Below are 13,951 nucleotides of genomic sequence, written 5' to 3' on the forward strand. Positions count from 1 at the left end.
TAGGGGTATGCCACTCACCTTAGATATGTAGTGCTTTAGAATTTTGTAAATTGCTTTTACGTGTGCATTCTCATTTGACCCTTTTAGGAACACTAGAAAGTCGTTAATACAAAAAAAAAAAATCATCCCCATTTTATAGAGAAGGAAACAGACTCCAAGGTGTTAATGTGGTTTTCATTTGCTCAAGTTCACTCTGAGCTAGGATTCAAACCAAGACTTGAAGACTTGAAGATCAGTATTTATCTTTATGCCATAATACAGAGTGAATCCATTTCTAGAATATCCATTTGCCCACCACATAATTTCTTCCTCTCTTAATGCAATGTCTGAAGGAAATTTCTTTGGAGCATTGTTCACTAATTGAGTTACCATCATATGGGAGATTAGAGACTATGAGAAGCATATAACATAAGCTTTTACTTTTATAATGCCATGACTGAATCTAGATCTATTTATAGATATGAGGAAATTCATATATTTTTCATGTCTAAATATAGAATGATCTTAATATATTTTGTCAGCAAATTATCTTGCAAATGTTTTGGTTCTCAATAGGTCACTGTAGTTTACTGAACAAAATGTCCAGTTCTGTCATTCTTCCATTATCTATTATTGTCATTTACAGATCAGAATGAATCGGTATTTTAGTCTTGATAAGTATCTTCTTGTCAGTATCACAACTACATCATCCATTTTTTTTGTACCCTGATTCTTGCATAATGTTTGTAAATTTACATTTACATAAGCTGCCAACTTCTCTAACGCTGCTGCTTCCAGTGTTGCTCTTTAGGGACACCTAATGAGAAATAGAATTTGGTCATAAAAAGTGTTTTAGAAAATCAACATGGATGCTAATAATTCTAGGTAACTAGCTAGATACTTACCTAAAAAAAGATTCTTTTGTTTTCTTTCTAGTTTTATAATGATGTCCCAGAAAAAGGTTGAGACATTTTTATAATCTGACACTATGATGGTTCATGTCATGAGACAAGCTAATAATTCTAAAATAAAAGGAATATATGATGGAAATTCTAATATAATTCAAACTCAAAATTGTGAAAATTTATGATTGTAAGAGTTTTTGTAAAAGTCTTCGTACTTTAGTATACATATATACACATTTGAATGATTTTGGTGAATTTGGATGTTTTTTCCCAAATATAATTTTATTTCATTTTATTCTTTCCTCTCAAATTACAGTAGTTGTTAATATTTACTATTACTGATTTAAGAAACTCAATTACTACCATTGTAACTTATAGTAGCAACTGATACTGTAAAAAGGAATTATTGTGAAATAGATAATTTGTTTTGCAAGTTTGATTTTGTTCATGGGATTTTGAGAATATATATATATGTGTGTATGTATAACATACATACACACATATATATGTTATACATATATGAATGAGATTTGATTATGTCTTCATATGCATTATTTGATTATTCTTTTCCCAGTAAATTTTAAGAAAATCCTAAATTATGTTTTGACTACATTAGAATTCTCTTCAATGACTTATCAATCAACATGCTTTAAATGGGTGGAATAAAAACTTTTAAAAAGAATGGTTCCTTTGCATTGTGAAATTACTGCATCTTTGCAATTTTATGAATCAACTTTTCCTCATGGGTTTCTCCAGTGGATATTTCTGTGAATCTAGTGGGGTTTTCAAGAACAATCCTTTACTAGAGTAGAAAGAAAAAAGATACATTTCAATAGTAGCTCTTGATTAGACTGTCTTTTGCTAATGTTAGAGTTTTTTCCTTTAGATCATTGTCAGTCTAAATCTTTTTTAGGACAATTGTTTCATTTATTTATTTTCATTGCTATCTTTTCAGGGCTTCAAGAATATGTGGAAGCTGTGTCTTTTCAACACTTCATTAAAACACGTTCACTAATCAGTGTGGATGAGATCAACAAACAATTGGTATTTATATCAGAGGACACTAGAGAAGAAAATAATGCTGTAAGATTTTTTTTCTTTTAACTTATGCTATTTTGTTTACCTTTCTTGATTATGGTATTTATTGCAAAAAAAAATAAGATTTGTGGAGTCAGAGGATTTAATTAGGATCCATTGTTGTTTATCTGTAATGGTAATAATTACGGACCTCTATGTAGTATTTTACAGTTTTCAAAGTACTTTTCCTGCAGTATCTCATATGAATCATCATAACCCTGTGAGCTACTGCAAGAATTGTTATTTCTGTTTTATAGATTAAGAAAAACGGCTCAGAGAGAGGCACAGTAACTCCTCTAGTTATATAGTTAGCATGTACTGGAGGTAGGATTGATGTATAGAATTTGTGGAAAAAATGATGACTGTGGGGCATATGGAAAAATATTACCTGCTGACTAAAGGTAAAGTAGGCTTAGAAAAAGGAAAACTTTATTATAATTAGAGCTGTCTAGGAATACTTGTTCGGTTCCTACAAAGAACACTTAATGATAAAATTCAGGGATTTTTCCATAGTATCATATGAAATGGAAAATTAGTGAACAACGAGAAAAGAAAGAAAAGTAATATCCACTCAGGGTAATCAGTTAGAAATTTTTACTGTTAAGAAGACAGACTATGGTTGGTTTTGCTATAACTGATAGAACTCAATTTCTAGCTGTTCTTTCTTTTTGCAAAATTTTTTAATTCTGTATAGGAGATTGTTAAAAAAGAAATGATTAAGTCAAGTCCACGATATGAAGGCATTCATTCGATTTTGCTGATGCTTTGCAGTTATTTTTGGCCTCATTATCTAAAGTGGCCTGACTGATGGAACGAAGCAGAGCAAGTGGAGTCTGTTTAAACTTGTTTGTTAAGTACACTTGTTGTCTCCCACAGCAGAATGTAAGCTCTTTCAGGGCAGAGACTGTTTATATCCCTAGTTATATCACAGTATTATTGAATTTAGTCACAAGCAATAATCATACGATTCCTCAATTTGAAATGAGAATATCCTGGGTTAATGGAGAAAAATTTTTTCCTTGGTGAAATCTCCAGCAAGTATCCAGATAATTGAAATTTCCTATCCCTATTATGTTATGCAGGGTTATGATGTTTCCTGAATTCATTTCTTTTCCTCCCTTATAGTATAAGTGAAGTATATGCTTATACTATAAGTATAGTATAAGTATACTTCACTTAATGATTTTGTTTCTGTCTTCTGTAATCTGTACTCAAATGCTCTCCACTATGCTTCCCACCTCTGGTCTTTGTATTTATCATTATTATAATAATAGCAATAGAAGCCTATATATTGTACCTACTGTGTGCCAGACACTGTATTAAATGCTTTACAACTGTTATCTCATTAGATACTCACAAAATCTTGGGAAGAAGGTGCTGTAATTATCCCCATTTTACAGTTAAGCAAACTGAGGAAAACAGGTTAAATGACTTGCCCATAGTCACTCAGCCATTATTATCTAAGGCTGAATTCAAATTTAGGTCTTCCAGACTGCAGGCCCAGCACCCTACACTGTGCTGCTCAGCTGCCTTTCAGTATCATTTTTTTTTTAAATTTTTAACATTCTTTTCTTTTTAAATTTTGAGTTCCAAATACACACACACACACACACACACACACACACACACACACACACACACACGAGAAGGCAAGTAAAATGATATCAATTATACACGTGAAATAATGCAAAACGTTTCCATTTTAGCTATATCATACAAAAAAGCAACAACACAAAACAAAGTGAGAAAGTTATACTTCGGTTTGCACTGAATTCATCAGTTCTCTCTCTGGAAGTGCAGAGTTTTTTTTCCTTCTTGAGTCCTTTGGAATTGTCTTGGATCATTGTATTATCATAGTAGCCAGGTCTGGTCTCTCAGTTGATTTTCATTACAACATTACTTATTACTCTGTACAATGATCTGGTTTATCTCACTTCACATTGCATCAATTCATATAGGTTTTCCGATGTTTTTTCAAAAACTATCTCTTTCACCATTTCTATAGCTCAGTAGTACTCCATTGCAATCATATGCCACAGCTTGTTCAGCCATTCCCCAATGATGAATATCCTCTAAATTTCTAATTCTTTGCTACCAAAAATAAAGAGTTGACTATAAATATTTTTATACATATGAGTCTTCTTCCTTTCTTTAATCTCTTTGGGACATAGACCCTACTAGTGGTGCTACTGGGTCAAAGAGTATACAGTTTTATAGCCTTTTGGGCATAGTTGCAAGTTGTTCTCTAGAGTAATTGAACTGTGGCTAGTGTACCTTTTTTCCCTCAGTCCCTCCAACATTTGTAATTTCTGTTGGGTGTAAGGTGCCACAGAGTTGTTTTAATTTGCATTTCTTCAATCAATAGTAATTCAGAACATTTTTTATATAAGTATAGATTTCTTTTGAAAACTTCCTGTTCATATCTTTTGACCATCTATCAGTTGGGGAATGGCTCTTATTTTTATAAATTTGATTTGGTTCCATATATATTTGAGTTCCATTTATTTATCAGAGAAAATTGCTGTAAAAAATTTTTGATATTACTTCATTGTCCATGGTACCTTTTACAAAATGTAATTTCCTTGATTATTTCTTTTAATTATATCTATTTTTGCTTTTGTTTGGTCTGATAACAAACCTTCTTTACTTCAGCTGAAACAGATTCAGCCCCTTGTTTTAACTCTTTCTTTTCAAGTGTGTCTCTTGTAGATAGCATATTGTTTTCGGTTTTCTAGTCCATTCTTCTATCTCCTTGAGTTTTATGGGTGAGCTCATCCCATTCACATTCACAATTATGATTACTGTGTGTTTCTCTCCATCCCATCTTTTTATATTTTTCTTTCTCTCTTTAACCTGTCCTTCCTCAAAAGTCATGTTTTGCTTCTGACCATTTCCTTCCTTAATCTACCCTCCCTTTTATCATTCTCGCCCCCTCCCCCCCCCATATCTCTTATCCTCTTCTCCTCCTATTTCCCTGTTGAGTCAGCTAGATTCCTATCTTCAAGTAACATATCTTCTTAACATCCTTCCTTGCCCCTTGGCATGCTGCCTTAATTCTCTTTTTACTTTTCCTACTTCTTTGGAATAAGACATATCCTTCTTGAACTGTATTCTAGTCATGGGTCTCATCCACCCAAATCTTAATTATAGCTGTGAGATCAAATGTAGTCTCCTCTTGTTTTTTCTGCTTCTTATCTGTATTTTATGTGTTTGAGTATAAACATTTGAAGTCTAGGATTTTCATTACTTAGTTCTTTCTTGAATTTTGTCTTTTGATCTGTAAAATAAGGGGTTTGGCCTAGTTGAGCATCTAAAATCTATTACAACTCTAAATCCGTAATCCTAGGTGGTTTTATGTGTAGTTTCCTCCTCTTTCCAACAAGCCTATATTTGCTTAACTCCCAAGTTTCCAGTGTTCCTTCTTCCTTTTCTCCTATGTCATTCTTCTAGCTCTAGTCTTACACAGATTATGATTCCTCTCTTACTCTTCAGATCATTTTTCTTCTTTATGTTGGATCCTTGTCTCAATTAAAAAAAGGAATACTTTATTCTTCCTGATAGCCTGGAAAGTGGACAAACATTCCTCAAACCCCTTTTACCTTCTCTTCTAAGGAGAAGACAAATATGCACTTTGAGTATAAATAATGGTTACTTGACTGTGGCAACACACATTGAATTTAGGATATTTTAAATTTCTCCTTACTTAGTCCTTATTGTCTTTTTTGGTAGTAGATTTCTTAGAGAACTGCTTTGGCAGAGTACCTACAGGGGCTTCCCTTAGTAGCTGTCATTCTCCTTACTTTCTTTATTACCCTCTCAACTCCTAAATAACTGATTTCCTGTCCCTTCTCTCACTAATCTCACCTTGCCAGTTTTGCCTTCCTTTCTCATACCAGTTACCTCCTTTTTAAGGCCTTCTATTTCTTTTCCTTTTTTTTTATCTTTTTTTTCTTCCAACACAGTTTATAACAGATAAAGCAATTCCAACTTTTGGTCAGGTGATACTTCTTTTTAAAGCATTTACAATATGGACCACAAGAGAATTTTTTTTTTAAACATTAACCAAATGAGACACAAATAATATTTGTGTTGCTAACTTCTCAAGTTCTTGACTTAATTGTCTCCACAGTATTACTAAGAATTAAAGGACCCTAACTTTTGTTGTTGGTTTAAAGTCCTATGCCTAATAGCTTAATTTTAGACAACCTCGGATGTTCCCCTACCCATAATCTATAATTGAATAGATTTAGGATTAAGCTTACAAACCTTTTGACTGTAGGAAATTGCCACCAGTAGTAAGGACATTGCAGGGATACATTATCTCCCCAACTTCATGTCAGTTCCAGGCAGGATTGGATTATCCACTTGCATTCAGTCAGGTTTAAAGTCTGCCAGGTGTCAGTGGGGAAATTGAGTCAGGAAAATCCCACCTCAGCCCATGCTAAACAGCCGCTCTCCCACCCTTCCCTTGAGATCACCTATGCAGTTCATACCAGCATCTCATCACCTTGCTGGCATCATGTATTGGAGGCTCAGATCACCTTTCTTGCTTCCCATACTTGGAGTTAGACTCAGAAGAACAGTCACTTAATAGTCCCATAGCATCTAAAAATGGCAAGTTCCAATAACCAGGTTTCAAATATGATTGTGGTTTCACTTTGGCTAAGAAACATCTTTTGAGGCAAGTCTTAAGTGGCTTACGTCTTTCTATACATGTTCTACTTCCTGATTAAATGGCAATCATAAAATCAACTTTACCATTAAAATCTTGACTTTTCCATCAATGCCAAATTTTACCCAAGGTTACCTTCCTCTAGGAAATTTAGACTGAAATTCTTTTCTCCAAAGTAAAGATGTCATTGATTTATTCTCAGTAATTAATTCAGTAACTGATTGCTTTTACCTCACTTTGTAACATGTCCAATTTTTCTCCCTATCACTCCCCTCCCCCCGCTTCCTAATACCTTGCATTCTGATTACTCCTTCTCTCAATGTACCCTCCCCTTGATCCCACCCCACCCCTCTCCTGTCCCCATTTTCTCTCTTTTCTTGCAGGGCAAGATAAATTTCCATACCCCTAGCCCTGTAGTTCTTATTTCCCGATTATATGCAATAAAAATTCTCAACATTCGTTTCTAATACTTTGAATTCCAACTTCTCCTCCCCCCCCAACCCCACTGAGAAGGGAAGCAATTCAACAGACTAAATGTGTTGTTTTGCAAAAGACTTCCATAGTAATCATGTTGTACTAATTATATTGCCCTCTGACCCACCCTGTCCCCCTTATTTTTTCTCCCCTTCAGTTGACCTTGTCCCTTCTTGAAAGTGTTTATTTCTAGTGACTCCCTTCTCCCATTTGCCCTTCCTTCTAACATTCCCCTCATTCCACTTGTCACCTCCTCTCCTACTTTCCTGTGGTGTATATAAATTTTCATATCAAATTTAGTGAGCATGTTATTCCCTCCTTCAGCCACATGTGGAGAGAGTAGCTTTATTTTTCCCCTCTCTCCCCTTCTCCCTTATCTCCTCCATTGAATAAGATTTTTCTTATCTCTTTTATGATAGCCTGCCCCATTCCATTACTCCCTTTCTCTTCTTGGAATTTCCCTCCTTCACTCCTTAATATTTTATTTTATTTTTGTGTGTGTGAATATCATCTCTTGTGATATAACACACCCTGTACTCTCTATCTGTGTGTGTGTGTGCATATGTACAATCTCTCCAATTACCCAAATACTGAGAAAAGATTCAAGAGTTAAAAATGTTTTCTTTCCATGTAGTAATGTAAACAGTTTAGCTTTAGAGTCTTTTATGATTTTTCTTTTCTGTTTACCTTTTCATGCTTCTCTTGATTCTAGTCTTGGGAAGTCAAATTTTTAAATATAGATCTGGTCTTTTCCTCAACATGAAGTCTTGAAAGTCGTCTATGTCACTGAATGACTGTTTTTTCCCTTGAAGTATTATATTTAGATTTGCTGGGTAGGTGATTCTTGGCTTCAATCCCAGTTCCTTTGACTTCTGAAATATCCCACTCCAAGCCCTTCAATCCCTTAGTGTTGAAGCTGCCAGATCCTGTGTTATCCTGATTGTATTTCCACAGTACTCAAATTGTTTCTTTCTAGCTGCTTGCAGTATTTTCTTCTTGATCTGGGAACTCTGAAATTTGGCCACAATATTCCTAGGAGTTTCTCTGTTCGGGTTTCTTTCAGGAGGTGATCGATGAATTCTTTCAATATCCATTTTGCCCTCTGATTCTATAACATCAGGGCAGTTTTCCTTGATAATTTCATGGAAGATAATGTCTAGGCTCTTTTTTTGATCATGGCTTTCAGGTAGTCCAGTAATTTTTAAATTATTTCTCCTGGTTCTGTTTTCCAGGTCAGTTGTTTTTCCAATGAGTTGTTTCACCTTATCTTCTATTTTTTCAAATTTTTGGTTTTGTTTACTAACTTCTTGGTTTAACTCATAGTCATTCATTTCTCTGAACTCAATTCTGTCTTTCAATGAATTATTTTGTTTAGTGAGCTTTTGAACCTTCTCCTCCATTTTGGCTAATTCTGCTTTTTAAAACCTCCTTCTCCTCGTTGGCTTTTCGGACCTCTTTTTCCAATTGAGTTAGCCTCTTTTTAAAGCTCTTATTTTCCTCAGCATTTTTTTGGTTCTCCTTTAGTAAGCTGCTAACTTGTTTTTTAAGGTCTTCTATTGCCTGAGCCCATTTTAAGTTCCCTTTGGAGGCTGAGGCCTTGACTTCCTCTGACAGTATACCTTGTTCTTCCTCCTCTGAAAGGACAGGGGGAGACACCTGTTCCCCAAGAAAGTAACCTTCTATGGTCTTATTTTTTTTCTCTTTTTTGGGCATTTTCCCAGCCAGTTACTTGACTTCTTAGTTTCTTCTCCTCACCCTCCTCACCTCCAGTTCTGCCAAGCCAGCACTTAAGGGTTGAGATTCAAAAGAGCTTCTCCTAAGCCTCTGGGGCTTTCAGTGGGGGCGGGGCTGCTATTCAGTGTGAGATTAAGTTCAGCTGCTCAGGTAGGGGGCAGGGCTGCCACACCAGGTTCATTTCCCTCAGGATTTATGATGAGACCTTTAACAATGGATGCGAGCCATTGCCTGCTTTTGGAGCCCCCGTCCACTGCTGCCTCTGCTGCTGTCTCCTGAGGGGGTGTGAGTTATGGGGACCCCCTCCCTCTCGGCCAGCCGAAAAGACCCTCTCACTGACCTTTGGTGCCTGTGGGTTGAGGGATCTGTGCTGCTGCTGGAGATTCCGTCCCTGAAGCCTGCTCGAATCTGCTCCTCTCAGTGCTGCATGGCCAAGGCAGGGCTGGGCTCTGTTCCACATCCAGTGCGTGACAGACCTTTCCCATAGGCTTTTCAGGTCTCTCAGGAACAGAAATCTCCTCCACTCCGTTGTTCTGTGGCTTCTGCTGCTCTAGAATTTGTTGAGAGTTCTTCTTTACAGGTATTTTATGGGCTGTGGGGTAAGAGCTAAGCGTATGTGTATCTTTCTACTCCACTATCTTGGCTCTTTCCCCTCCTTTTTTTTTTTTTTTCCATTTTTAGGGCCTTCTGCTTAAGTCCTTTCCTGTTCTTAGAAGGACATGTATGCCTGGAAAAGGAGCTTGGTTAATTATATAGCAAGAATGAAAGTCAACAGATGAGTAATATGAATACAACACTGGTCCCCCTGAGATATAAAAAATGTCAGAGGAAGGCCTCAGGCATGTTGGAGTGGAATTCTCAGTGCCTGAAACAGTGTCTGGCATATAGTCGGTATTTAATAAATGCTTGTTGATAGATCCTTTATGAAGATTTATAGACATGAACCAAGAATTGGGCAGGATAAGAAGTGGTTTATGTGTACGAGGGGTATTGTGGTCAGTATTAGTGGGGAAGGACCAGTGACTCAAGCCACTGGTCACAGATCTAGATATAAAATGTACTAAGAAAGAACTTGTTAAGTGATTAAGTCTTATTGTTTTAGAGTACTGTTATTGTTTTCTTTTGCGTGGCAAATTTAGTTAATTTATTAGGTTTAATCATTCATAAAAAATGAAAGTGGTATAATGGATAAAGAGTCAGTTTTAGAAGCAGGGCTTCTGACATTCTCTGGGCAAGAACTGTGGCCAAATCATTTAAATTCTAAGTGACTCGGGCAATTATTTTTAAGATTTTTAAATTATAGAACAAGTGCTGATATTCATTGGTAGAGGGATTTTCCCTGTTGGGGGTTCCCAATACCTATGAAATCACAGTTCTGATCTAAAATTGTCAAAAGTAGATTAATTATTTTGAGGGTAAGTAGCATGGTCCATCTGCCCGTCGGTATTGCAATATGTATTTTAGTGCATGTTATATATGCAATTTTGGAGATACCTAAGTAGCATCAAGAATAGAGCACTAGACTTAGAGTTAGGAAGATAGAAGTTCATGTCCTGTCTCATACATTTACTGGCTGTTGGGGAAGCCACTTAAATTCATTCACCTCATTTTCTTCATCTAAAAAATGGGACTTAGGAGAGCACCTGTCTCCCAAGGTTGTTATGAGGATAAAGTGAGATGACATATGTAAAGTGTTTGGAAATAGCATATACATGCTGTATTAATTTATTACTTTTCACTATTTTCACAATTTCCTTTCTCTATGTACTTTTTAAAAAATCAGATCTCCTCAGATTTAGATGATAAACCACTCTGCACTTGGAGCCTGAAGGTGACACCTGTTGATTATCTTCTGGGTGTGGCAGATTTAACTGGAGAATTGATGAGGATGTGCATCAACAGTGTGGGAAATGGGGACATTGACACCCCTTTTGAAGTGAGCCAATTTTTGCGTCAGATTTATGATGGCTTTTCATTTATTGGTAATACAGGACCTTATGAAGTGTCTAAGAAATTATACACACTGAAACAGAGCCTAGCCAAGGTAGAGAATGCATGCTATGCCTTAAAAGTTAGAGGTTCAGAAATTCCAAAGCACATGTTAGCAGATGTGTTTTCAGCCAAAGCAGAAATGATTGATCGTGAGGAGGGTATTTCATAAAAGAGCAATACTCAACTCTTGCAGTTTCCGTAAGGGAGATCAGTTTGAAAAGACTGTTATTTAGTATTTCATTTTACTTTTTGTGGCTTTTACTTAGTAATATTTTCAGTTTTATCTGACAAAATTATTTGCACTGTTTTAAACTCTGTACATAAAATTTATGAAATGATTTACTCCATATATCTCCTGTTTTAAAATTTTTGTCATATTTGGCTGTCTGAGCCTCCCAGTGACCAACTACTATCTGTCACATGTCCCTGTGAGGTACTTATTTCATAGAGCACTCACTGCCACTCCCATTATAGTTAACTGTTGAATTATGGATTGTATAATATTTTGTTCAGTCATTAATGATTTGGTGATTGTCTTACATCTAAAATTCTGTTACATGTGTTACATCACATTTTGTCTTGAACATCTTATTTAAATATATTGCATCAAAACCACTAGAATGGATTTGGTGTCTAAACATGGTACCAAAGGCTTGGAAAAGCCGTGACCTACAAAGAGAGAACAGTTAAATAGAAAGGAAAATTCACTGAATTCATGTGAAATGGTAGCAGAGACAATTGGCATTGTGTTCTGATTCATTAGTCCATATGGATTCCTGTGTTTCAGTAACACATCTTTCAGAACAACACACTTGTGCCAGCTGTCCAGTTTTGAATTGAAATCTATCCACTGCCCTTCATCACAGAGGAGCAGAAATCGAATTGATGCTACAGGGAATGTGTATTGTAAGTTTGGGAAGAAATGGATATTTTCACATGGAAATGAAATATGTTTGTCAACAGTTGATAAAGTAAGAGAGCTGGTTAGATACTATTTATTAAATATTGCAGCTAAGCTGTCATTTTGACCGTCATGCATTTTGCTTTGATTTACCTTGATGCCTGCCTGTTCTGGCATCTCTTAGGAATCAGTTTTAAAAATAGCAATGAAATATTGTTGTAGGTTAAAAGATTTAATTCATCCATAACTTCATAGTTGTCCAACTATGTTAATTGAAATATAGGAGATTACCAAAGAAAAATTATCATGTATAATTCAGCAATAAGACATTGCAGTTCCAAGTGCTTTTAGCAATAGTATTAGTCACAGAGCCAAATCCTGTAACTAATCCCCTGGGAACTAGAATGGTGGTCCCTTTTATGCCAGTACTATTTAGAATTGGAATTTACACACTAAAATTAAGAATAGCTAATTCCCAGTGATGTTGACATAGGCATTATACGATTGATGTTGAAATTTTCATTTGAGCCTGTTTTGAGAACTTTGGTAAAGAATGAATTTTGGGGAGACTGGCCCTGACTTTAAGGGCTGCTTTCTTTATATCAACCTTTGAAAGGAATGTGGAAATATGATTATGTGCCTAATGTCAGGTCTTTTGTGTATGTTTGTTTTTTTTCAAATTTAATCTCTGTTACTATGCTGTAAGGTACTCTGCCTACATATTCCCCTATTACTATGTTGTGTTCTTTTCCCTTAAACCACTTTGCATTACATTTATAACATTGTTTACCCTTTTCTTTCATCATTTCCATGTAAAAGATATTGAATTGATAAAGGATTGTTTTGTGAATGTTTAAAATGAAATATTTTGAATAAAATCATTTTAAAATATAGAAAAAAGCATCTTTCAATCATAAAAATAACCTCTTTCTACAGAATTTATCAGAACTAAAAGCATGTTAGGGGCTGGACCAAGGTGGCAATTGAGGGAAACAGTCACTTACCTCATTGGAATATTCTAAATATCTGAAAGCTCTCTACAGTCTTCATTTAAAAATGTTTTGCTTTGGCAAATGAGTTGATGGGAGAAAGAGGTTGGTGTAACTGTTCATGTTTTACATAAGGGAAACAAATCTAAGGTGAAGAAGAGATGATGGACTTGTTTAAGGTCTTGCAGCTAGTAGGTAGAATAGAAGCTGAATCATCTTGTTCCCTAATTTATTTTTTTGTATTCCTAGATCATAAGATGGCATGGGCCGCAGCAGTAAAGCGTGCAGCACCCCATTGTGCCTGAACCAGATTAGAATGCAATTGGGAAATATTCAACAAAATAAATAAAGATGCAGTAGAACATAGACAGTAGTTAACATGTGGTTTTCTAAGTCATTATATGACCGACAGAGATCCTTGTGTGTGGGTTAGTGGTCCTGCTTCTGTTTGAGTTTGCTGCCGTTGCAGTAGACCAATACTGCCCTACTGCTGGTATATTTTTTTATAAGAAAAGAAAAAGTCAAAGAGATACATTTTGATTAAATGAATAATCATAATAAAGTTGGAATAAACTGCTTAATAATTCCAATTACAGACCCATGAGGCCATTTCTTAGAAAATGCATTATCTTTCTAACTAGAAAGCAACAACATATATAAGTATGCACAAAATAAATACAAAGATGATAAATACAAAGTTGTTAAATATAAAATAATTGGAAAGGGAAGGCACTGGTAGTTGTGATCAGGACAGAATTCTACTAGAATGTAGTGATTGAGCTGAGTCTTGAAGGGACAGACCCAGTAATACCACTATGATGTTCTTGCCACAAAAAGATCAAAGAAAGGAAAAGGACCCATAAATATAAAGGACCCTTAAAAATAAATAAATAAATGAAAATTGCCAGTATCTATTAGAAGCAGGGTGCAAAGTGAAAATATAAATAATCAATAGATCACCTCCTAAGAGAAAGCTAAGAATGGACAAGTCCTAGCAGCACTTCAGACAAAATTCAGAGCATTTCCATGAAAGAAAACTGCAAACAGCTGAGTTTAGGCACCTGGGGCCCACAGTTGAGATCGTACAAGACCTAAAAACGAGATCTTGGAATACGGTATTAAAACCAAAAGATACAACTGAGAATAACTTATCCTGCATGACTGAGTATAATCCTACAGGGGGAAAAAATGGACATTTATTATAATTAACCTCCATTATTCTTGATGA

General features: G+C 35.5%; 1 protein-coding gene across 7 annotated transcripts in view; it reads left to right on the forward strand.

Moving 5' to 3' along the window:
- TSNAX (translin associated factor X) overlaps positions 1 to 12,634 on the forward strand; it is a 65,846-nt gene extending 53,212 nt beyond the window's left edge. For all 7 annotated transcript variants that reach the window (XM_072647482.1, XM_072647481.1, XM_072647487.1 and 4 more), the window contains 2 exons: positions 1,840 to 1,967; positions 10,625 to 12,634. In XM_072647482.1, coding sequence (XP_072503583.1) covers positions 1,840 to 1,967; positions 10,625 to 11,002 — 506 coding nt within the window. In that variant the 3' untranslated portion in view covers positions 11,003 to 12,634. The remainder of the gene's footprint in view (positions 1 to 1,839; positions 1,968 to 10,624) is intronic.
- The last annotated feature ends 1,317 nt before the right edge of the window (positions 12,635 to 13,951 follow it).

The sequence above is a fragment of the Notamacropus eugenii genome, chromosome 2 (assembly GCF_028372415.1).
Source record: "Notamacropus eugenii isolate mMacEug1 chromosome 2, mMacEug1.pri_v2, whole genome shotgun sequence".
In the NCBI taxonomy this organism is placed as follows: domain Eukaryota; kingdom Metazoa; phylum Chordata; class Mammalia; order Diprotodontia; family Macropodidae; genus Notamacropus; species Notamacropus eugenii.